Genomic DNA, 26,042 nt, shown 5'->3' on the forward strand with positions numbered 1-26,042 from the left:
TGTATATAGTGCTCTGTGGGCTGTGCCGTATATAGTACTCTGTGGGCTGTGCTGTATATAGTACTCTGTGGGCTGTGCTGTATACTACTGTTTGGTCTGTGCTGTAAACTACTGTGTAGTCTGTGCTGTATACTACTGTGTGGTCTGTGCTGGTATACTACTGCATGGTCTGTGCTGTATACTACTGCGTGGGCTGTGCTGTATTCTGCTGTGTGGGCTGTGTTATCTACTACACGCGCTGTGCTATATTATGCAGGCTGTGCTATATACTATACGGTTTGTGCTATATACTATGCGGGCTTTGCTATATACTATGGGGAGTATATTATATTCTATGGGGGAGGCCATGTTATGTACTATGTGGCTGTGTTATATACTATTGTGGGGGTATATTATACTCTATGGGGGAGGCTGTGTTATATTCTATGGGGGAGGCTGTGTTATATGCTATGGGGGAGGCTGTGTTATATACTATGGGGGGCTGCATTATATTCTATGGGGGGCTACATTATATATCATGGGGAGGTGGGCTGTATTATATTCTATGGGGGGTTACATTATACTCTGTGGGGTGGCTGCATTATAGTCTGGGGTGGCTGCATTATACTATATGTGGGCTGCATTATACTGTATCGAGGACTATGGCGAATACGTTATACTATATGAAGAACTATGGGGTGCATTATACTATGGGAACTGAATTGTAGTACATGGATGACTATGGCGGTGCATTATACTATATGGAGCACAATTAGGAGTGTATTATACTATGTGGAGGACTGAGCAGTGTATTTTAATATGGAGGACTATAGGAAGTGTATACTATATGGAGGACTGTGGAGCACATTATAATATATGGAGGACTATGGGGTGTATTTAACTAAACAAGTAAAATGCTGCATATTCAGATTGTTTTTGCTGGAACAAAAATCATTGTTCTCAGCAGCACATCGCCGCTGTAAACTGTAGATGTGCTGCTGATAACATGATACTGTATGGTGATCTGTTTGTGATCTATTAGTGATCGTTCTGTCCCATCATTATTCCTCAGTTGGTGGAAAGAGGCCGGGAAACAAGCGTTGAACAACTTCCGTATTATCGATCAAACTCATTTAGCGGCCTGAACTCAGTGCACGTAAATACAACAGAAATGCTTTTGTGTGATGTGCAATATGTTAGCATTTGGGGCCAAATTTTAAAATTTACCTAGGGCCCCACTTTGCCTATAACCGGCCCTGCCTACAAGTGTACAAAGATATTATACAGTCACCATGTGACAAATGGGCCTGTATAACTTCAAATGCCAGGGCTGAATTTTAGTCCCAGTCCGGCCCTGCTTAGAGGGACAAGACTATTTTTATGTATCTGTTGTACAAGAGTTTCATCCTATACAATAACCTATTTATCTAATGACTCAATATAATATACAGTAATTGATAAGTACTATCCCTTCATTTCCTTGGATTGCTCATTGTTTTCCCACTTGTAGTATATTAGGATTTATCAGGGCTAGTCTGGGACAGCCGTCGCGGAGTGAGGGCGCCAAATAATCATATCTATTAGGGTGCCAACCTCCACTGTCAGTCAGGAAGGGATAGCAAGTAAGCATAGGGATTTGACAGGTTCTTGCTATTAACTTATGCTTTAAAATTGATTATTTGCACTGGGGGGTATTTTTAACTTTCTTTCATTAAAGACTTGTGCTTTTATGGGAATACATGTTTACACTGTGTTAAGTGCACACCCTGGGATTGCAGCTACCCGGGGGGCAGTGGCTAGAGGTTTTTGGTAGCCGCAATGCATATGTTTTCCTGCACTTTTTGGTGATCGTTTTACAAACAAATTCACTCATCACCAGCCAATGAACATGCTAGGCTTGCTTACCAATCACAGTAATGCCGGCACTATCTTTGGTGTGACAGACAATACTGTGATTGGCTGCCCGAATACCGCGTGATTGTCATGCTGTCATGTGCATGAGTGCAGCAAACACCGCTTCTGGTCGATGGTGAAATCATCACTGCCGATCAGAGAGCAACAGTTCCCATGCTGTCAAAAGACAGCATGAGCGCACCTGTGATCAGAGGTATAAAGTTCACCACCAGTTACTGGTGTCAGCTGATGGGACTACAGCTCCCATCAGACTAGCATATGGCATCTGATGCGAGAGCATCAGAGGGGATATGCTAATGACCCTCGGCTTCTGCTCTGCTGCGAGCGGGAGACTAGTGTCATGCTTCTGTGCTCCGGGCCTCCCGCACAGAGAGGATCGGAGCACAGCTGCGGAGGAGGTGGAGAAATGAATTTCTCCATCTCCATCATTGCCGGGATCAGCATATATTGCACATCACTTGGAGGATATCCGAGTGATGTGCGTTGTCTCGAGACTCAGCCGAGTGTCGTTGACAATCGCAGCATTCTGCGATTTCACTCGCATGTTGAAAATGGCCAATAAAAAAGGCGCTGATGTGAGCTGCCCCATATATGAATACTGGTCTGAGTGTTTTGCAATGTTTTATCACATAGCACTCGTCCATATTCATTGCTAGTGTGACCCTGGCCTAACAGTGAGATCAGGAGCAACTGATGGGAATATTCATCAGCCAGCTCCTGCGATGTAAATAAATAATTGAAAAAAAATCCACAGTCAGCTCCCCTATATTTTTGATAACCAGCCCGGCAAAACACTCACAGCTGGGGGCTGCAACCCTCAGCTGTCAGCTTCAGCAAGTCTGGTTATCAGGAATAGAGGGGTTCCCACGCAGAATATTTTAATTATTTAAATAAATAATTTAAAAAATAAATAATTTAAAAAACAGCATGGGATCCCCCTATTTTTGACAACCAGCTTTGCTAAAGCAGACAGCTGGGGACTGGTATGCTCAGCCTAAAAATAGCAACCCACAGCTGCCCAGAAAAAGGTGCATCTATTAGATGTGCCAATTCTGGCACTTTGCCTGACTCTTCCCACTTGCCCTGCAGTGGTGGCAAGTGGAGTATATTTGTGGAGTTAATATCACCTTTGTATTGTCAGGTGAAATCAAGCCCACGGCTTACTATTGGAGAGTCGTCTATAAGACACCTATTCATTACTAGTCCTATAGTTATGTGGTAAATAAAGACACAGAATAAAGTATTTTATTAAAAATACAACAAAACACAATTTTCCATTTTTATTTAAAAATAACAAAACACAGTTATACTCACCTAACGCCTAATTCCACTGAATCCCTCGTCTCCTGTAATAAAACAGAGATAAAAAGCAACAATATCCCTCATCTATCCATCATTCTGTCCCATGCCGTAATCCATGTCTGGGGATAAACAGTTTTCATCCTGGATGGTGCCAAGATACAACTGTCCATGCTCAGAACCACTGGTGACTGAACTGCTGCAAGCGCAGCCTCTGATATCAGCGGTGATGTCATCTAGATTACCTCCAGTCACTGAGGCTGTGTTTCCAACCGGGCTAAACTGCTGTGGCCTCAGCAGAGTGGGAAACAGTCAGTGATAAAGTCAACGCAGTTCAAGCTGAGTAACCCCAGATCACCTTTGAGAATTTCTGACCGAGATCTGCGGTGAAGTCACTGAGCTTGAACTGCGAACTCAGTGACTTTTTTCCATGGTGCTGAGGTCACCGCAGTTCAGCCCATCTGGGAACTAAGCCTCATTGACCGGTGGTAACCTCGATGCCTCACAGTAGCTCATTCACCAGTAGTTCTCATCCTCGATGGTTGCATCTTGGCATCGTCCAGATTGAAACCAATAATCCCCCAGAAATGGATTATGGTGTGAGACATAACAATGGAGAGGTTAGGGATATTGTTTTTTTTTATTTTAGCTTTAATACAGAGGACGAGGGATTCAGTTGAATTTAATGTTAGGTGAATATTACTGTGTTTATAATTTTTAAATAAAATGGAAAACTGTGTTTAGTCTTATTTCTAATAAAGGACTTTTTTCTAGCTGTCTCTTTATTTACGATGTAACTATAGGACTAGTAATGGATAGGTGTCTTATAGACACTTTTCCATTAGTAATCTATGGGCTCGATGTCACCTGACAATACAAAGGTGACATAAACCCCAGAATTATGAACCCCACTTGCCACTGCTACAGGGCAATTGGAAGAACCAGGAAAAGTGCCAGATTTGGTGCATCTAATAGATGTGCCTTTTCTGGGCAGCTGCGGGCTGCTATTTTTAGGCTGGGGGTCAATATCCATGGCCCCATTTCTAGCCTGAGAATAGCAGTGCCCAGCTGTCTGCATTAGCAAGGCTGGTTGTGTTACTATCCTTACATTGTTATAACATTTGTGGTATACCAATCTGATATTTGTGCCACCTGAGTGTGGCTGTGCAAAAAAAGCAGTTTAAGCTGTTGCCTAAGGTATCAATGCTTCCAGCACAGCAGGCTTACACCGGTCCTTCACCTTCCTTTTCTTAATGGAAACTTCCGTTCAAAGCTGTAAATGCTGGCTCAGACCCTAATACCTCATGCATGGCCCATAGCTAACTACTGCTGTGCCATTATCAAATTTGTGCACCCCGCCCTCCAAAGGTGTTGTCTATGCTTTTGGTTTAGCCTCCCTTTGAATTCAATGAGGCTCAGATACGTTCGACCCACTGAACAATGGTCCATTCCCCGATTCCAAACCGAACCTTGAAAGGTTCGCTCATCTCTATTTATAAGAATAATTTTCCAAACTCTCAAGTCAGAAGTTCCTGACAACTAAATTAGAATTCAGCTGTGCTCCAACATGTACATATATTATGTTGCTGCCCACACATCCAATGGAACTGAAATGTAATTTGCAGGAAGAGATGGGTTGGGTGTTGAGAAACATGTTTGTAACACTCCTCTATAGAACCCAAAGAATGGCAATCATAAAAACACGAAAGTGATCAAGTGTTAAAAACGTGCAAAAGTGAACACACTGAACAAAATGTAGCCAAATAATGTTATTGAGAACATTTCCAGGTATGTGTACCTTTTTTCTGTTGTTCCAATTTCAGTTGAAGAGAGTTAAATCTTCCGTTCAAAGATGACATTTGTAGTTTTAAAGCTTCAAGTCCTGAAAAAAAATAATTGCAAGAACAATGAGACATAACTTTGTATGATTTGCAATTTGTATGACAGAAAGCTGATCAGTAGCTCTCACTTCATCCAGAGAAGTTCATTGTACTGCCCTCACACTGTTTCTACATATGTTGACCCCAACAAAGTAGCTTGTAGGCGCCCTTCCCCCACCCAACACTCAGCATCTAATGGAAATGCCCTACTGCCCACCTCCAGCTGCTGTTAATTTTACTAGTGGCAACTTCTTTTGCAATACATACAGTTTCGAAATCAGCTAGAAAATTCTGATCCTGCTTCAGAAAAGCCATGTGATTAATTGTAATAACTGACGTATTACTGGGAGGTCATTCAGATGAAAGGAGAGACTAAAAGATTGATAAAATGGAGCAAGAAATATGGATTGTTCATCCAAAAACAAAATATAAAAAACAATAATATAATAGCGAACAACTGTTTATTAAGAATCTCCAAACTCTAAGGGTATGTGCACACGTTGCAGATTTGGCTGCGGATCTGCCGTGGATTTGGCTCTGTGGATCCGCAGCAGTTTTCCATGCGGTGTACAGTACCATGTAAACCTATGGAAAACCAAATCCGCTGTGCCCTTGCAGCGGAAAATTTTGTGCAGAAACGCTGCAGTTTATTTTGCGCAGCATGTCAATTCTTTGTGCGGAATCTGCAGCATTTTACACCTATTCCAAATCCGCACAAAAATCCGCATAAAACCCGCAGGAAATCCACAGGTAAAATGCAGGTCATTTTACCTGCGGATTCTGCTGAATTCGAGTGGAAAAATTCACAATGGATTCCGCAACATGTGCACATACCCTTACACATTACGTGGTTCAACCCCTTCTTCAGGCTCATAGGAGGCATGCTAAATTCAGAGGTGCCTGATTCATTAACATGAGCACACCTGTTCACCTGTTTTACAAAACATACATGTATGTATGTATATATTTTGTTGCATCTAAAAGTTTGGACACCCCTGGTAAAAAATGACTGTTCTTGTGTTAAGTTAAGCAAGTTGAAGATGAATTGATATCTGAAAGGCCTAAAGTTAAAGATAACACATTTCCATTGTATTTTAGGCAAAATATAATATATAGTTATATTTTACATTATAAAAATTACAAAAAGGAATATGGGCAGATGCAAAAGTCTGGGTACCCAAGGAGATTTTGTGTGCTCTGATAACTTTGACCAAGTTTTCAAACCTTAGCCTATTAGGGCATGGCTTGTTCACTATCATCGTTAGAAAAGGCCAGGTCATGCAAATTTCCTGGCTTAATAAAAACCCAGCCTCCTCTAAACATGTGCCAAAAAACAGCTGCAATGGGTTCTTGGGTTCTTTTAAGCAGCTGCCTAGCACTCTGAAAATAAGGAGGTCCACAAAGCAGTAGAAGGCTATTAGAAGATAGCAAAGCATTTTCAAGTTGCCCTTTCATCAGTTTGAAATGTAAGTAAGAAATTGCAGTTAACAAAAACAGTGGAGGTCAAGATAAGGTCTGTAAAACCATGCAAAATTTCACTGAGAGCTGTTTAAAGGATTGCTAAAAAAGCAAATCAGAACCCCTGCTTGACTACAAAAGACCCTCAGAAATATTTATCAGACTATGGAGTTGTGGTGCATTGTTCTACTGTTCAGTGACACCTACACAAATATGACTTAATGGAAAAAAAATTTCTATGTTAGTTGTTTTTGATATTAGTGGTAGGACTCGCAAGTATGGGGACCCTTTATGTAGGTTGAGAGCTTATCTATTTTGGCCAAAATATTAACCAATGTATTTATCATATGCTTTAATTTTTTGCACTTTTTATCATATCATTTTTTGCAGAATGTAGCTAGGCCTCTTTTTGTTGGCTTGGTCTATTAGAGCATCTGTCTCTGTGTGTTGCATATTACAGTATAGTGCTGGGCAGCTCGACTGTTAATAAACTTTGCATCACACTTACCTGTGTGACTGCCATCCTATGCAAGCCATATCATTGTGCAATTTTTTCTGCTAGGCAGCCAACCCCGCCATAATCTGATAGCTGTAGGGGTGGCTGTTTTTATCAGTAGTTTGCTAGATGTGCATTTGTCATCAGACAGGGTTTATGGTATGTGGTTTTTTCTTTCTATGTTAGTTCTTAATGAAAGAGTCTTCAAAAGAAAACCTTTCCTGCATCCTTGCCATAAAATTTAGCATCAGAAGTATGCAAAAGAACATGTAAACAAGCTTTATGCACTTTGGAAATATGTCCTGTGGACCGATGACTATGAGGTTAAAATAGAACTCTTTGACCACAAGGATTAAAGGTATATGTGAAGAATAAAGGGCACAGAATTTAAGGAAAATAGTATCTCTCCAACCATTATCCCCTTTACTCCCGAGGGTGGTTTGCATGTTATTGACTAAGCCAATTTTTACAATTCTGATCACTGACCCTTTTCTGACCCTTTTTTCGTGACATATTTTACTTCATGTTAGTGGTAAAATTTTCTTTGATATGACTTACGTTTGTGAAAAAATAATGGAAATTTGGCAAAAATTTACCAACTTTGAATTTTCATGCCTTTACATCATGATTTTACATCAGAGATATGTCACACAATATACTTAAAGGGAACCTGTCACCCAGTTTTTTCCGTATGAGATAAAAATACTGTTAAATAGGGCCTGAGCTGTGCATTGCAATAGTGTATTTTGTGGACCCCGATTCCCCACCTATGCTGCCGAAATACGTTACCAAAGTAGTCGTTTTCGCCTGTCAATCAGGCTGGTCTGGTCAAAAGGGCGTGGTGTCTTCCGCCAGATCTTGCTTAGTTTTCCGTTGGTGGCGTAGTGGTGTGCGCATGCCCAAGGTCCCGAATCCACTGCACAGGGGAGTGAAAAGATCGCGATGTGCGCTATTTCATTGGTGATCGGTGGGGGCGGCCATCTTCCTTTGGCCGCGCGTGCACAGAAGTGGCGCTCTGCTGGCCGCGGCCATTTTCCTGAAGCCGAGATGCGAACTCTGCTTCAGGAAAATGGCCACCGCGATCTCCATCTGCGCACGCGCGGCATCCCGCGGCCATTTTCCTGAAGCCGCGGCCAGCAGAGCGCCGCTTCTGAACAAAGGACAAAGGAAGATGGCCTGTTATGGACCTGGTGGTTAGGAGCACCTGGAATGACCTGATAGTTGAACTGCAAAACAGGACGAGCTCTGGGAAGTGGGAGCTCTGCTGACCGCAACCCTAATCCTATCACACACACTAGAATTAGCCGTGGAGCGTGCCTAACTTTGCCTAGACGCCTCGTCACAGCCTAAGAGCTAACTACCCCTAAAGATAGGAAATAAAGCCTCACCTTGCCTCAGAGAAATTCCCCAAAGGAAAAGGCAGCCCCCCACATATATTGACTGTGAGTTAAGAGGAAGGTCACAAACACAGGAATGAAACAGGTTTCAGCAAAGGAGGCCAGTCTTACTAAACAGACAGAGGATAGAAAAGGGATCTTTGCGGTCAGCACAAAAAACTACAAAAAACCACGCAGAGTGTGCAAAAAGACCCCCGCACTGACTCACGGTGCGGTGGTGCCACTCTGCAACCCAGAGCTTCCAGCTAGCAAGGCAATATCATGATAGCAAGCTGGACTAGAACTTAGCAAGTACTAAGAAATATATTCAGTACACAAATGAACAACAAATGAGCTTAGCAGGGACTTAACTTCTGCTGGAGTAGACAGGTCATCAGAAAGATCCAAGAGAGATCTGAACCAGTACTGATACATTGACAGGTGGCATCAAGTAACGATCTGAGTGGAGTTAAATAGACAAGCCAGCCTAGTCATAAACGAGGGCAGCTGAGGAAGCAGCTTCAAGACCAGCAGCTCCACTTACAGCCACCAGAGGGAGTCCACGGACAGAACTCACAGAAGTACCATTCCTGACCACAGGAGGGAGTTCGAGAATGGAATTCACAACAGTACACACCCTTGAGGAGGGGTCACCGAACCCTCACCAGAGCCCCCAGGCCGATCAGGACGAGCCAAATGAAAGGCACGAACTAAATCGGCAGCATGTACATCGGAGGCAACAACCCAGGAATTATCCTCCTGACCATAGCCCTTCCATTTGACCAGATACTGAAGTTTCCGTCTCGAGATATGAGAATCTAAAATCTTCACCACATACTCCAATTCCCCCTCGACCAACACCGGAGCAGGAGGGTCAACGGAGGGAACCATAGGCACCACATATCTCCGCAACGACGACCTATGGAACACATTATGGATGGCAAAAGAAGCTGGAAGGGCCAAACGAAATGACATAGGATTGAGGATTTCAGAAATCTTATAAGGCCCATTGAAACGAGGCTTAAACTTAGGAGAAGAAACATTCATAGGAACATAACGAGACGACAACCAAACCAAATCCCCAACACGAAGTCGGGGACCAACACGGCGACGACAGTTAGCGAAACGTTGAGCCTTCTCCTGTGACAATGTCAAATTGTCCACTACGTGAGTCCAAATTTGCTGCAACCTGTCCACCACAGAATCTACACCAGGACAGTCCGAAGGCTCAACCTGCCCCGAAGAAAAACGAGGATGGAAACCAGAATTACAATAAAAAGGCAAAACCAAAGTACTGGCCCGATTATTAAGGGCGAACTCAGCCAATGGCAAGAAGGTCACCCAATCATCCTGATCAGCAGAAACAAAGCATCTCAGATAGGTTTCCAAAGTCTGATTGGTTCGTTCAGTTTGGCCATTTGTCTGAGGGTAGAAAGCCGAAGAAAAAGACAAATCAATGCCCATCTTAGCACAAAAGGACCGCCAAAACCTTGAAACAAACTGGGAACCTCTGTCCGACACAATGTTCTCCGGAATGCCATGCAAACGAACCACATGCTGGAAAAATAATGGAACCAAATCAGAGGAGGAAGGCAATTTAGGCAAGGGTACCAAATGGACCATTTTAGAGAAGCTATCACAAACCACCCAGATGACCGACATCCTTTGAGAGACAGGGAGATCTGAAATAAAATCCATGGAAACATGCGTCCAGGGCCTTTTCGGGACCGGCAAGGGCAAAAGTAACCCACTGGCACGAGAACAGCAGGGCTTTGCCCGAGCACAAGTCCCACAGTACTGCACAAAAGAACGCACATCCCATGACAAGGAAGGCCACCAAAAAGACCTAGCCACCAAATCTCTGGTACCAAAAATTCCAGGATGACCAGCCAACACCGAACAATGAACCTCAGAGATAACCCTACTAGTCCATCTATCAGGGACAAACAGTCTCTCCGCTGGACAGCGGTCAGGTCTATCCGCCTGAAACTCCTGCAGCACCCGCCGCAAATCAGGGGAGATGGCAGACAGAATTACCCCCTCTTTGAGAATACCAGCCGGCTCAGGAACTCCCGGAGAATCAGGCACAAAACTCCTTGAAAGGGCATCAGCCTTCACATTCTTAGAACCCGGAAGGTATGAAACCACAAAATCGAAACGGGAGAAAAACAGCGACCATCGAGCCTGTCTAGGATTCAACCGCTTGGCAGACTCGAGATAAGTCAGATTCTTGTGATCCGTCAAGACCACCACGCGATGCTTGGCGCCTTCAAGCCAATGTCGCCACTCCTCGAATGCCCACTTCATAGCCAACAACTCCCGATTGCCAACATCATAATTACGCTCAGCAGGCGAAAACTTTCTAGAAAAGAAAGCACATGGCTTCATCACAGAGCCATCAGAACTTCATTGAGACAAAACAGCCCCTGCTCCAATCTCAGAAGCATCAACCTCGACCTGAAAAGGGAGCGAAACATCTGGCTGACACAACACAGGGGCCGAAGAGAAACGACGTTTTAGCTCCTGAAAAGCATCAACGGCCGCAGAGGACCAATTCACCACATCCGCACCTTTCTTGGTCAAATCAGTCAGTGGTTTAACAACACTAGAAAAATTAGCGATGAAGCGACGGTAAAAATTAGCAAAGCCCAGGAATTTCTGAAGGCTCTTTACAGATGTAGGCTGAGTCCAATCATAAATGGCCTGGACTTTAACTGGATCCATCTCGATAGTAGAAGGGGAAAAAATGAAGCCCAAAAAGGAAACCTTCTGAACTCCGAAGAGACATTTAGACCCCTTCACAAACAAGGAATTAGCACGAAGGACCTGGAACACCATTCTGACCTGCTTCACATGAGACTCCCAATCATCTGAAAAGACCAAAATCTCATCCAAATATACAGTCATGAACCTATCCAGATACTTTCGGAAGATGTCATGCATAAAGGACTGAAACACAGATGGAGCATTAGAAAGCCCAAATGGCATCACCAGGTACTCAAAATGGCCCTCGGGCGTATTAAATGCGGTTTTCCATTCATCGCCCTGTTTAATACGCACAAGATTATACGCCCCTCGAAGATCTATCTTGGTGAACCAACTAGCCCCCTTAATCCGAGCAAACAGATCAGACAGTAGAGGCAAAGGGTACTGAAATTTGACCGTGATTTTATTAAGAAGGCGGTAATCTATACAAGGTCTCAGAGAACCATCCTTCTTGGCCACAAAAAAGAACCCTGCTCCCAACGGTGATGACGACGGGCGAATATGCCCTTTCTCCAAGGACTCCTCTATATAACTCCGCATAGCGGCGTGTTCTGGCACAGATAAATTGAAAAGTCGGCCCTTAGGAAACTTACTACCAGGAATCAAATTAATATCACAATCACAATCCCTATGAGGAGGTAGGGCACTGGACTTGGGTTCATCAAATACATCCCGGTAATCCGACAAAAACTCAGGTACTTCAGAAGGAGTGGAAGAAGAAATTGACAACAATGGAACATCACCATGGACCCCGTGACAACCCCAACTGGACACAGACATTGATTTCCAGTCCAATACTGGATTATGGACCTGTAGCCATGGCAAACCCAACACGACCACATCATGCAAATTATACAACACCAAAAAGCGAATATCTTCCTGATGTGCAGGAGCCATGCACATGGTCAACTGGGTCCAGTACTGAGGCTTATTCTTGGCCAAAGGCGTAGCATCAATTCCCCTTAATGGAATAGGATACTGCAAGGGCTCCAAGAGAAAACCACAGCGCCTGGCATACTCCAAGTCCATCAAATTCAGGGCAGCGCCTGAATCCACAAACGCCATAACAGAGTAGGATGACAAAGAGCAAATCAGAGTAACGGACAAAAGAAATTTAGGCTGTACAGTACCAATGGTGACAGACCTAGTGGACCGCTTAGTGCGCTTAGGACAATCAGAGATAGTATGAGTGGAGTCACCACAGTAAAAACACAGCCTATTCTGACGTCTGTGTTCTTGCCGTTCAGCTCTGGTCAAAGTCCTATCACATTGCATAGGCTCAGGCCTCAGCTCAGAGGACACCGCCAAATGGTGCACAACTTTACGCTCCCGTAAGCGCCGATCGATCTAAATGGCCAAGGACATTGATTCATTCAGACCAGCAGGCGTGGGGAACCCCACCATAACATCCTTAAGGGCCTCAGAAAGACCCTTTCTGAAAATTGCTGCCAGGGCACACTCATTCCATTGAGTAAGCACAGACCACTTTCTAAACTTCTGACAATACACTTCAGCATCATCCTGACCCTGACATAGAGCCAGCAAGATTTTCTCTGCCTGATCCACAGAATTTGGTTCGTCATAAAGCAATCCAAGCGCCAGAAAAAATGCATCTACATTAAGTAATGCAGGATCTCCTGGCGCAAGGGAGAATGCCCAGTCTTGAGGGTCACCACGTAACAAAGAAATAATGATTTTTACTTGCTGAATGGGGTCACCAGAGGAGCGAGGTTTCAGAGCAAGTAACAGTTTACAATTATTCTTGAAATTCAGAAACTTAGATCTATCCCCAGAAAACAAATCAGGAATTGGTATTCTAGGCTCTAACATCGGATTCTGAACTACATAATCTTGAAAGCTTTGTACCCCTGCAGTGAGATGATCCACACAAGAAGACAGACCTTGCATGTCCATATCTACACCTGAGTCCTGAACCACCCAGAGGTTAAGGGGAAAAGAAAGACAAAACACACTGCAGAGAAAAAAAATGGTCTCAGAACTTCTCTTATCCCTCTATTGAGATGAATTAACACTTTGTTGGCCAGCTGTACTGTTATAGACCTGGTGGTTAGGAGCACCTGGAATGACCTGATAGTTTAACTGCAAAACAGGACGAGCTCTGGGAAGTGGGAGCTCTGCTGAACGCAACCCTAATCCTATCACACACACTAGAATTAGCCGTGGAGAGTGCCTAACTCTGCCTAGACGCCTCGTCACAGCCTAAGAGCTAACTACCCCTAAAGATAGGAAATAAAGCCTCACCTTGCCTCAGAGAAATTCCCCAAAGGAAAAGGCAGCCCCCCACATATATTGACTGTGAGTTAAGAGGAAGGTCACAAACACAGGAATGAAACAGGTTTCAGCAAAGGAGGCCAGTCTTACTAAACAGACAGAGGATAGAAAAGGGATCTATGCGGTCAGCACAAAAAACTACAAAAAAACCACGCAGAGTGTGCAAAAAGACCCCCGCACCGACTCACGGTGCGGTGGTGCCACTCTGCAACCCAGAGCTTCCAGCTAGCAAGGCAATATCATGATAGCAAGCTGGACTAGAACTTAGCAAGTACTAAGAAATATATTCAGTACACAAATGAACAACAAATGAGCTTAGCAGGGACTTAGCTTCTGCTGGAGTAGACAGGTCATCAGAAAGATCCAAGAGAGATCTGAACCAGTACTGATACATTGACAGCTGGCATCAAGTAACGATCTGAGTGGAGTTAAATAGAGAAGCCAGCCTAGTCATAAACGAGGGCAGCTGAGGAAGCAGCTTCAAGACCAGCAGCTCCACTTACAGCCACCAGAGGGAGTCCACGGACAGAACTCACAGAAGTACCATTCCTGACCACAGGAGGGAGTTATAGAATGGAATTCACAACAATGGCCGCCCCCACCGATCACCAATGAAATAGCGCACATCGCGATCTTTTCACTCCCCTGTGCAGTGGATTCGGGACCTTGGGCATGCGCACACCACTACGCCACCAACGGAAAATTAAGCAAGATCTGGGGGAAGACACCACGCCCTTTTGACCAGACCAGCCTGATTGACAGGCGAAAACGACTACTTTGGTAATGTATTTCGGCAGCATAGGTGGGGAATCGGGGTCCACAAAATACACTATTGCAATGCACAGATCAGACCCTATTTAACAGTATTTTTATCTCATACGGAAAAACGGGGTGACAGGTTCCCTTTAAGGTAATCGGTAAATTTTTTTGTTAGGAAGTTATAAGGGTTAAAATTTAAACAGCGATTTCTCATTTTTACAACACCATTGGTTTTATTAAGAACCACTTCACATTTGAAGTCACTTTGAGGGATCTATATGATAGAAAATACCCAAAAGTTACATCATTCTAAAAATTGTACCCCTTAAGGTGCTCAAACTCATATTCAATATGCTTATTAACCCTTCAGGTGCTTCACATGAATTTTTGGTATGTTTAAAACAAATGAACATTTAACTTTTTTTCACAAAAAATGTAATTCAGTCCCAATTTTTTCTTTTTTCTTTTTTTTTTTACCAAGAGTAACAAGAGAAATTGGACTCCAAAAGTTATTATGCAATTTGTCCTGAGTATGCTGATATCCCATATGTGGGGGTAAACCACTGTTTGGGTGCATGGCAGAGCTAAGGAGAGAAAGAGCGCCTGATTTTACTGTTAAGATTTGAAAGTGCCATGACCCATTGGGGGAGCCCATGAGGTGCCAAAACAGCAGAACCCCCCATAAGTGACCCCATTTTATGAACTACATCACTCAATGAATTCATCTAGCATCTAGGGGTGCAGTGATCATATTGACACAATGGGTGTGTCACAGTATTTTATAGCATTGAGCAGTGAGGACAAAATATCTTCATTTTTACCACCAAAATTTTGTTTCAGCCAAATATTTTACATTTTCACACAAAAAGTGTCCCACAATGTCTACTGAAAGTAGCAATACCCCATATGTGGCTATACAGTGCTACTTAGCCATTCGGAGAGACCCGGGAGGAAAGGAGAGCTATTTGCCTATTCAAGTGAATGGGTCTGTGCACATGTCAGTGTGTTTCCACGGACCGTGTGTTCGTGAGCAAAGCACACTGGCGTCCAATTTTTAATGTCAGCATGGGCCATAAAATGTCCCGCACATGTGCATACACAGATGAATCCCGGAGTGTCTATTAGCCATATTCTCCTTCTTCTCCTCTCGCTTCCTCAAACTCAATGTGGACAAATCTGAACTCATCATCTTTCCTCCATCTCATAGATCTTCCTTACCTGACCTATCTATTGCAATTAATGACATCACGCTTTCCCCTGTACCGGAAGTCTGCTGCCTCGGAGTAACTCTTGACTCTGCCCTGTCCTTCAAACCGCACATCCAAGCTCTTTCCACCTTCCGTCACCTACTAAAATGCTTGTGCATGCCCTCATCATCTCCCGCCTTGACTACTGCAACATCCTTTTCTGTGGCCTCCCTGCCAACACCCTTGCACCTCTCCAGTCCATCCTTAACTTTGACTAATTCATCTCTCTCCTCACTACTCCTCCACTTCCCCCTCTGCAAATCTCTTCACTGGCCCCCATTCCCTCAGCATATCCAGTTCAAGTTACTAATACTAACCTACAAAGCCATCCATAACCTATCTCCTCCATACACTGTGTTCCAAATTATTATACATACTGGATTTAAGTGTCATAAAGATTTAACTGTTTTGTTTTTCAAATAAACTCATGGATGGTATAGTGTCTCAGGGCTCAATGGATCACTGAAATCAATCTTAAAACATGTGATAATTAGTTTTCCAGGTGATTCTAATTAAAGGAAAACTACTTAAAGGGAACCTGTCACCCCCAAAATCATGGTTGAGGTAAGCCCACCGGCATCAGGGGCTTATCTACAGCATTCTCTAATGTGGCCCTCTCTGACATTTCCCGGTGCCTGCGCACTGCAGTACTTTGCTCTGCCCTCAACAGGGCAGACAAAGTATGCCTGTGCAGGAGCCGCAGTGTGAAGACCAGAAGAGGACGTCATCTGATGAAGATGGGAGGCGCCGGACCCGGACCAGCAGCGGGAACACCCCTGATGAGTATAATATAACGTCTTTTACTCATCTTTTAGGATACATTGGGGGCTTATCTACAGCATTACAGAATACTGTAGATAAGCCCCTGATGCCAGTGGGCTTACCTCACCCACGATTTTGGGGGTGACAGGTTCCCTTTAAAAATGATGTTCCACATTATTAAGCGGGCCACAGGTTTCAAGCAATATGGGAAATAAAAAGGATCTCTGAGCTGCTGAAAAGCATTTAATATTGCGATGCCTTGGACAAGGTATGAAAACATTAGATATTTCATGAAAACTGATCATCATACTATGAAGAGATTTGTGACTGAAACAGAGCACAGAGTTCATGCAGATAAAGGCATAATGAGGAAGGTTTCTGCCAGACAAATTCATTGGATTAAGAGAGCATCTGCCAAAATACCATTGCAAAGCAGCAAACTTTGAAGCTTTTGGTGCCTCTGGCGTCTCTTGAACCTCAAGGTGTAAGATCCTTCAAAGGCTTGCTGTGGTGCATAAACCTACTATTCGGCCACCCCTTAACATTGTTCACAAGCAGAAACAGTTGCAGTGGGCCCAGGCATACATGAAGACTAATTTTCAAACAGTCTTGTTTACTGATGAGTGTCGAGGAACCCTGGATGTCCAGATGGATGGAGTAGTGGATGGTTGATGGATGGCCTCCATGCCCCAACAAGGCTGCGACGTCAGCAAGGAGGTGGAGGAGTCATGTTTAGGGCCAGAATCATGGGGAAACAGGTGGTAGGGCCCTTTAAGGTTCCTGAAGGTGTGAAAATGACCTCTGCAAAGTATATAGAGTTTCTGACTGACAACTTTCTTCCATGGTATAAAGAGCAGGATCGTGCCTTCAGGAGCAAAATCATCTTCATGCATAACAAAGCACCATCTCATGCTGCAAAGAATACCTTTGAGTCATTGGCTGTTATGGGCATAAAAGGAGATAAACTCATGGTGTGGCCACGATCTTCCTCTGACCTCAACCCTATATAGAACCTTTGGAGTATCATCAAGCAAAAGATCTATGAGGGTGGGAGGCAGTTCACATCAAAACATAGTAACATAGTAACATAGTTATTAAGGTTGAAGGAAGACTTTAGGTCCATCTAGTTCAACCCATAGCCTAACCTAACATGCCCTAACATGTTGATCCAGAGGAAGGCAAAAAAAAACCCATGTGGCAAAGAGTAAGCTCCACACTGGGGAAAAAAATTCCTTTCAGACTCTACATACGGCAATCAGACTAGTTCCCTGGATCAACACCCTAACAAGGAATCTAGTATATATACCCTGTAACATTATACTTTTCAAGAAAGCCATCCAGTCCCCTCTTAAATTTAAGTAATGAATCACTCATTACAACATCATACGGCAGAGAGTTCCATAGTCTCACTGCTCTTACAGTAAAGAATCCGCGTCTGTTTTATTATGCTTAAATCTTCTTTCCTCCAGATGTAGAGGATGCCCCCTTGTCCCTGTCTCAGGTCTATGATTAAAAAGATCATCAGAAAGGTCTTTGTACTGTCCCCTCATATATTTATACATTAACATAAGATCACCCCTTAGTAGTGTTGAGCGATACCGTCCGATACTTGAAAGTATCGGTATCGGATAGTATCGGCCGATACCCGAAAAGTATCGGATATCGCCGATACCGATACCCGATACCAATACAAGTCAATAGGACACCAAGTATCGGAAGGTATCCTGATGGTTCCCAGGGTCTGAAGGAGAGGAAACTCCCCTTCAGGCCCTGGGATCCATATTAATGTGTAAAATAAAGAATTAAAATAAAAAATATTGATATACTCACCCTCTGACGCGTCCTGGTAGTAACCGGCATCTTCCGTTCCTAAGAATGCGCGATTGAAAGACCTTAGATGACGTCACGGCTTGTGATTGGTCGCTGAGCGGTCACGTGACCGCTCAGCGACCAATCACAAGCCGTGACATCATCTAAGGTCTTTCAAGCACTTGAAAGACCTTTAGATGATGTCGCGGCTTGTGATTGGTCGCGTGGCGGTCACGTGACCGCTCAGCGACCAATCACAAGCCGTGACGTCATCTAAGGTCTTTCAAGTGCTCATTCTTAGGAACGGAAAATGCCGGTTACATCGGTAAGGTCCAGGCTGCGTCGGAGAGGTGAGTATATTAATATTTTTTATTTTAATTCTTTATTTTACACATTAATATGGTTCCGATACCGATTCCCGATACCACAAAAGTATCGGATCTCGGTATCGGAATTCCGATACCGCAAGTATCGGCCGATACCCGATACTTGCGGTATCGGAATGCTCAACACTACCCCTTAGCCTTCGTTTTTCCAAACTAAATAGCCCCAAGTGTAATAACCTATCTTGGTATTGCAGACCCCCCAGTCCTCTAATAACCTTGGTCACTCTTCTCCGCAACTGCTGCAGTTCAGCTATGTCTTTCTTATACACCGGAGACCAGAACTGTACACAGTATTCTAAGTGTGGTCGAACTAGTGACTGGTATAGAGGTAAAATTATGTTCTCCTCATGAGCATCAATGCCTCTGTTAATGCATCCCATTATTTTATTTGCCTTTGTAGCAGCTGCCTGACACTGGCCACTAAATATAGTAACATAGTTATTAAGGTTGAAGGAACACTTTAAGTCCATCTAGTTCAACCCATAGCCTAACCTAACATGCCCTAACATGGTGTGGCCAAGATCTTCCTCTGACCTCCACCCTATCTAGAACCTTTGGAGTATCATCAAACAAAAGATCTATGAGGGTGGGAGGCAGTTCACATCAAAACAGCAGCTCTTGGAGGCTATTCTGACTTCATGCAAGGAAATACAAGCAGAAATTCTCCAAAAACTCACAAGTTCAATGGATGCAAGAATTGTGAAGGTGATATCAAAGTAAGGGTCCAATATTAACATGTAACTTGGCCTGTTAGGATGTTTTTGAGTTAAATAGCTTTTTCGTTCAGTGAATGTGACGTCCTAATGATGCAAATTCCACAAATGAGCATTTTCAGTTCTTTAAAACATATCAAATGTTTAGAAGTTCTACTGTGCCTAATTTGGAACAGTGCATTTTGAGTTTTTATTCATTTTGGAGATTATAATGTTATCAATGGGAGGTTTCTTCAAGAAAATTCGATGTATACTCTAACGTATGATGACTTTTATTAGACTGACTGTCATTTCCACCGACCATTTAAGAAAATCCGAGAAAAGTGTCATTTGCATAATAATTTGGAACATGGTGTATATCTCTGAACTAATCTCCCGATATCTTACCTCACGTAATCTCCAATCCTCCCAAGACCTCCTTCTCTCCTCCACACTTATTCGCTCCTCACCCAACTGCCTCCAAGACTTCTTCCGAATATCCGCCATCCTCTGGAATTCTTTGCCCCAAAACGTCCGACAATCAACCACATTCAGATCCTTCAGACAGATCCTGAAAACCCACCTCTTCAGGAAAGCCTACAGCCTGCACTGACCCCACTGCCTCCTCACCACTACCAAAGCTACCGCCTCACCAACATCGGAGCTCCTGCAACCCTCAACCCCCATCATCCTGTAGAATATAAGCCGGCAAGGGTAGGGTCCTCGACCCTCTGTATCAGTCTGTAATTGTTAGTTTGCTTACTGTAAGTGAAATCTGTAATTTGTATGTAACAGTGACAGCAGGAGCAGCGGATGGGAGTATTCATCTGCCGCTCCTGCACTGTAAATAAATATGGTAATGAATTAAAAAAGTCATGGGTTCCCCCCTATTTTTGATAACCAGCCAGACAAAACTCACAGCAGGGGGATGCAACCCTCAGCTGTCAGCTTCAGCAATGTTGCATATCAAGAATAGAGGGCTCCGCACGCCATATTTTTTAATTATTTAAATAAATAAATAAAAATGGCGTGGGGTCCTCCCCACTTTTGACAACCAGCCTTGCTATGAGCGCCACTGATTGGTTGGCGTTCATAGCAAGTGAGCATTTCTTGCACACAAAGCAGAGCTGAAGCACAAGCAATCACATGATTGCAGCTTCTAGTCTCCTATGGAGACTATTAAAGCAAGATAAAAGTTAAAATTTTCTATTCGCCACGACAGCACCCACTAGAGAAAGGGGATCTGCCCCTAGGAACAGGAAACCTACAGAGAGATAAAAGGGGCGGCCCCCCCTCACTCCTCAGTTGGTTTCCTGTTCCTATAGGGGAACCCACAGAGAAGACTCTATGGAGTTACTTAAGAAGAGGAAAACGCGCCTGGTGCCGCCTGTGCGTCTCTGCTGAGCGACAGGGGCTCCAGAGCGGGTGGACAGTCGGGGGTTCCTGTTGGCTCCCCCCTCATCTGCTGCGGCCGACTGCAAGGCCTGAAGTTTAACAACGATCTCCCTGCTGGGACATCGTTGTTTGGGACGGCCGAAAGAGTGCGGCATGTACCTGGTTCGATCCGGCCTGGGTCAGGTAAGACTGACTGAGTAGCGGTGTGTCGGCTTCCCCCCCGGTCCCTCAGGAATGGTGGCGACTTGGTGCGGGCATAGCGTTCTCTGAGTTCTGCCGGCAAAGCGCGGAGATGCCGGCGCATGCGCAGTACAGCCGGTTCCCGGAAGTAGTTCATCTGAACCTCTGAGGTCGGCGTTTGCATTTCCGAGGGAACCGCCATATTGGATTCCTTTAGGCGGTCCCCATTGGCCCCTGACGCTATACTGAAATCCATGTGCAGGTAAAAAAAAAAAAAAAGGGGAAGGCAGTGGCAGGAAGGGGTGTGTATTAGGAGTTCCTGCACTATAAATTTCATTTAGCAGTGCAGACAGTGTGCCATTATGTCGTCCCAAGAGGAGGTCTGTGAGCACCCTATGGAAGAGCCACTAGTACCCAGTGGTGATGCTAGAAAAAATAGTAGTGGACACTCTAAAATGAGTGACTCCACTGACAAATCGGGAAGGAAATCGTCCCGTTCCCCACCCCAAGCCAAGCGAACAACCCAGCAGCCGGTGTGCAAATATACTTCTGGGTAAGTGTATATATAGCTTCGCTGAGGCTTATATTGGTTTCCTCTGCTTATGTTCTTCTTTAGGCAAAGAGGACGGAGAAGACCAAGCACAAACAGTGTGCTATATGTACCGAGCCCCTGCCTGACTCTTGTTCTAAAAAACTGTGTCAGGCTTGTATATATAACACCTTGTGGCAGGAGGGGTCCGTTAAGATGAATGAGATATGGCTAATGATTCGGGAAGAACTTCAGTCATTGGGAGGTGGTCCCTCCGTAAATATTGAAAAGAGAAGTAGGAGAGTATCCTCACCTAAAGCTGACACATCAGCAGAGAGTGGGGAAGTTGACTCAGATGTCTCTCAGCTATCTGATTCATCAGATGAAGAGGACTATGTCTGTTTTCCAACTGATGGCGTAAACAACTTGGTTAAGTCAGTAAGGAGTACGATGGGGTTGTCTGAGTCAAAAGAAACCCAAACGCCACAGGAGGTTATGTTCGCGGGTCTCTCTCAGCGAAAAGGCCACGTATTTCCGGTAAACCAGGCCATAAAAGACCTCGTTAAGAAAGAATGGAGTAAGGGACAAAAGGGGTTTGTGCCAATATCCTGTAAGAGACGCTACCACTTCGATGACGAGGATTTGAATTCCTGGGCTAAAATACCAAAAGTTGATGCGGCTGTGGCGTCTACATCTCGCCGTTCTTCTTTACCTGTGGAAGATGCAGGTTCTTTATCCAATCCCATGGATAGAAAATCAGACGCACTTCTTAAAAAATCCTGTGTGCCTGTGTCACAGCATTCAAGCCGGCAATCTCAGCCACATGTACTATCAGGTCTATGCTAGTTTGGCTAGAGCAGCTGGATCAAAATATCAAGAGTGGCGTGTCCAGGGAGAAATTACGTGCGTCTATTCCCTTGATTAAGGGTGCTGCGGCTTTTATATCTGATGCCTCAGTAGATTCTCTCCGCCTGGTGGCCAGGACAGCTAACCTCTCCAATACTGCTCGGTGAGCATTATGGCTAAAGAACTGGAAGGGGGATGCCCAGTCTAGATCCAAATTGTGTGCCATACCCTGTCAGGGTGAGTACCTCTTTGGAGCCGTTCTGGATGATATACTCACTAAGGCGGGTGAAAGGAAGAAGGGGTTTCCTAATCCCTTTGTTCCTTCTTACAGAAGGGCTTTCAGGAAGCCATCATTTGGCAGGAAGGGAGGCTTTAAGGACCAATGGAGAAACAAAGAGTTCAGGCAGAAGGGCAATTTATTCAACAAGCGTCCCTTCAGGCCAGCAGAAAAATTCCGGGAACCCTATTCCACCAGTGGGCGGTAGACTTCTGGGATTTATTAATCAGTGGAAGAAGATAACTGTTAATCTATGGGCCATAAATTTGATATCTTCAGGCCTCACCCTAGACTTTATCCGAACACCTCCGGATTCCTTCCTGCTCACCTCCCTAAAATCCAGACTACAGCAAGAGGCACTGGAAATTGAAATTAAGTCCTTTTTGGCCAAACGGGTCTTAATAGAGGTTCCGTAGTCTCAAATAGGGAAGGGGTTCTACTCCCCCTTGTTTCTGATTATTAAACCTGACGGATCTTTTAGAACTATATTTAATTTAAGAAAGCTGAACACCTTCATAAAACCCAGAGCATTTAAAATGGAATCCATTCGGTCAGCCATTAAAAATTTGTTCCCTAACTGTTACATGGTAGTACTGGATCTTAAGGATGCTTATTACCATCTTCCTATACACCAGTCACACCAGCAGTTTCTTCGGGTAGCAGTTTTTATAGATGGTCAGGTTCGTCATCTACAATACAGGGCAATGCCTTTTGGCCTATCTATGGCTCCAAGGGTTTTTACTAAATTGCTGTTGGAGGTAATGTCCTTTCTGCGATTAAAAGACACACTGGTCATTCCATATCTGGATGATCTCCTAATTGTGGGAAAAAATGCCTAACAGTGTGAGCAAAGGTTGGAGGAAGTAGCGTTTTCTTTACAAACGCTTGGCTGGATTGTCAACTGGGAAAAATCCAGACTCCAACCTGTTACTTGTCAAAAATTCCTAGGACTCCTTCTGGATTCAGTTGACCAAGTATGTTGGTTGTCTGACGATAAAAAAGCTTCCATAATTGACAAAGTGGGCTTAGCAATCAAAAAACGTAGTATGTCACTGAGAAGTGCCATGTCGTTGCTAGGTTCACTGACTTCATGTATCCCTGCAGTGAAATGGGCGCAGTTTCATACCAGGCAGCTCCAGAAATTTATATTACAGGAGGACATTAGAAGTCGAGGACATTTGGATCAGACAGTTTTTCTAACGTCAGAAGTAGTACACTCCATTACATGGTGGTTAAATTGGGAAAATCTGTCGAAATGGGTACTATGGGTTATTGCTCCTTCTAGTATAGTGACCACAGATGCTAGTCCTGAAGGCTGGGGGGCACATTTTCAAGATCAGGTGGTTCAGGGTCTTTGGTCCAGATCAGAATCTGATAAATCCTCTAATGTTAAAGAATTAAAAGCCATATATTATTCCCTACTCCACTTTCTTCCCCAGCTACAAGGCTCTCACATAAGGGTCCACTCCGACAACACCTCTGCGGTGGCCTATCTGAATCATCAAAGAGGTACACGGTCAGACACTCTCATGGAAGTCACATCAAACATCATGATGTTAGCCGAAAATCATCTGTTGTCCTTGTCAGCGGTGCACATCAGAGGCATAGACAACTTTCGTGCCGATTTCCTCAGCCGTCACACCCTTCATCAAGGGGCATGGATGCTCAACAGTAGAATTTTCAGATTGATAACAACCCGGTGGGGCATACCTCAAATAGACCTGTTTGCAACAAGGTCCAACCGTCAGGTCAAAACATTTGCTTCTCTGTGCAGACTAGACAACCCGGACATATTCGATGCCCTTCAGGTGCCATGGACATTCGACCTAGCTTATGCATTTCCTCCATGGAATCTATTGCCCATAGTGATAAGAAAAATAAGGGAGGAAGGGGCAAGAGTCCTGTTGATAGCCCCATTTTGGCCCAAAAGGCCATGGTTTTCATGGCTCAGGGTGATGTCAACTACAGACCCTTGGATTCTGCCTCAGACCAGGGACCTACTGTCTCAGGGACCATTCTTTCATCCTCGGGTAAAGGGCATGAATTTGACTGTCTGGAATTTGAGAGGCAGTTATTAAATCTAAGAGGTTTTTCTAGTGGGCTTGTAGATACCCTCATGAAGAGTAGAAAGCCTTCTACTACCAAAATCTATGTCAGGGTCTGGAGAAAATTTCTTGAATTTCATACAACACAACTTTCTTCTGAGGTGCCTATATTTTCAATATTAGAGTTCTTGCAAAAAGGGCTTGAATTGGGGCTTTCTGTAAATACTCTGAAAGTTCAGGTTTCAGCTCTAGGAGCTCTCTTCAGTTATAATGTGGCAGGTGATAAATGGATATCTCGTTTTATATCTGCATGTGAGCGGTCAAAACCAATAGATATACCACAGGTGTCTCAGTGGGATCTAACTTTGGTCCTAGATGCTTTGACGCGGAGCCCGTTTGAGCCTCTTCATACAGCCTCATTAAAGAACATCTCATTAAAAATGATATTATTAGTGGCATTGGTATCTGCTGGAAGAGTGAGTGATCTACATGCCTTGTCAATTGATCCTCCTTTTTTATCTGTGACATCTGATAGGATAATTTTGAAGACGGACCCTTGTTATCTCCCTAAAGTAGCCACTAGTTTTCATAGATCCCAGGAGATCTTATTACCTACCTTTTATGAAGACCACTCGACTCCAGAAGAAGTAAGACTTCATACCCTAGATGTAAAAAGGACTGTTCTAGCCTATTTAGAAAGGACTAGGGACTGGAGGAAGAGTAGGGCTCTCTTTGTGTCTTTTCAGGGTAAAACCAAAGGTTCCAGAGTCACAAAAAACACGCTATCACGCTGGATCAGAGATGCCATAATCTTAGCGTATAAAGCTAGAGGAAGAGATCCTCCAATGCATGTGGGAGCACACTCTACAAGAGCCTTGTCGACTTCCTGGGCGGAAAGGGCGAACGTGCCAATAGACCTTGTATGTAAGGCTGCAACCTGGTCTTCACCTAGTACCTTCTATAAGCACTATAGATTAGACCTATCTGCTGCTTCTGATCTAACCTTTGGGGTTTCGGTTCTTGACTCAGTTAACCCACCCAATTTATAGTCTCTGTAAATCTCTCTAGTGGGTGCTGTCGTGGCGAATAGAAAATACCGGATTACTCACCGGTAATGCTCTTTTATAGAGCCCATGACAGCACCCATTCACATCCCTCCCTTTTTCCTTTATTTAGTTGCACGTGGTGCCTTGGTAAGGAGGTGTAAATAATAGAATAATATAGTATAAGGTTGTAAATATGTATATATGTCTGAACCTGTTAACTAAAACCTGGCGGCGGTTCCTCCTATTCTCTGTAAAACAACTGAGGAGTGAGGGGGGCCGCCCCTTTTATCTCTCTGTAGGTTTCCTGTTCCTAGGGGCAGATCCCCTCTCTCTAGTGGGTGCTGTCGTGGGCTCTATAAAAGAGCATTACCGGTGAGTAATCCGGTATATTTTAATAATATAAAAAAATAAAGAAATATAAAAGTTTAAATCACCCCTTATTTGCACCATTCAAAATAAAACAATAAAAAATAAAGAAGAAAGCAAACACCAGAATTACGTTTATTTGGGTCGCCGCAACATTGCATTAAAATGCAATAACTGTCGGTCAAAAGTTCTTATCTACACCAAAATTGTAAAAATATCAGCTTCTCAAAAAATTAACCCTCA

General features: G+C 43.9%; 1 protein-coding gene across 1 annotated transcript in view; it reads right to left on the reverse strand.

Moving 5' to 3' along the window:
* The window catches only part of LOC143770105 (pulmonary surfactant-associated protein D-like), a 77,540-nt gene that overhangs the window by 44,790 nt on the left and 6,708 nt on the right, over nt 1–26,042 (reverse strand). Inside the window, exon 4 of the mRNA XM_077259369.1 lies at nt 4,991–5,074. Coding sequence (XP_077115484.1) covers nt 4,991–5,074 — 84 coding nt within the window. The remainder of the gene's footprint in view (nt 1–4,990; nt 5,075–26,042) is intronic.

Source organism: Ranitomeya variabilis, chromosome 4 (assembly GCF_051348905.1).
Source record: "Ranitomeya variabilis isolate aRanVar5 chromosome 4, aRanVar5.hap1, whole genome shotgun sequence".
Classification (NCBI taxonomy): Eukaryota; Metazoa; Chordata; class Amphibia; order Anura; family Dendrobatidae; genus Ranitomeya; species Ranitomeya variabilis.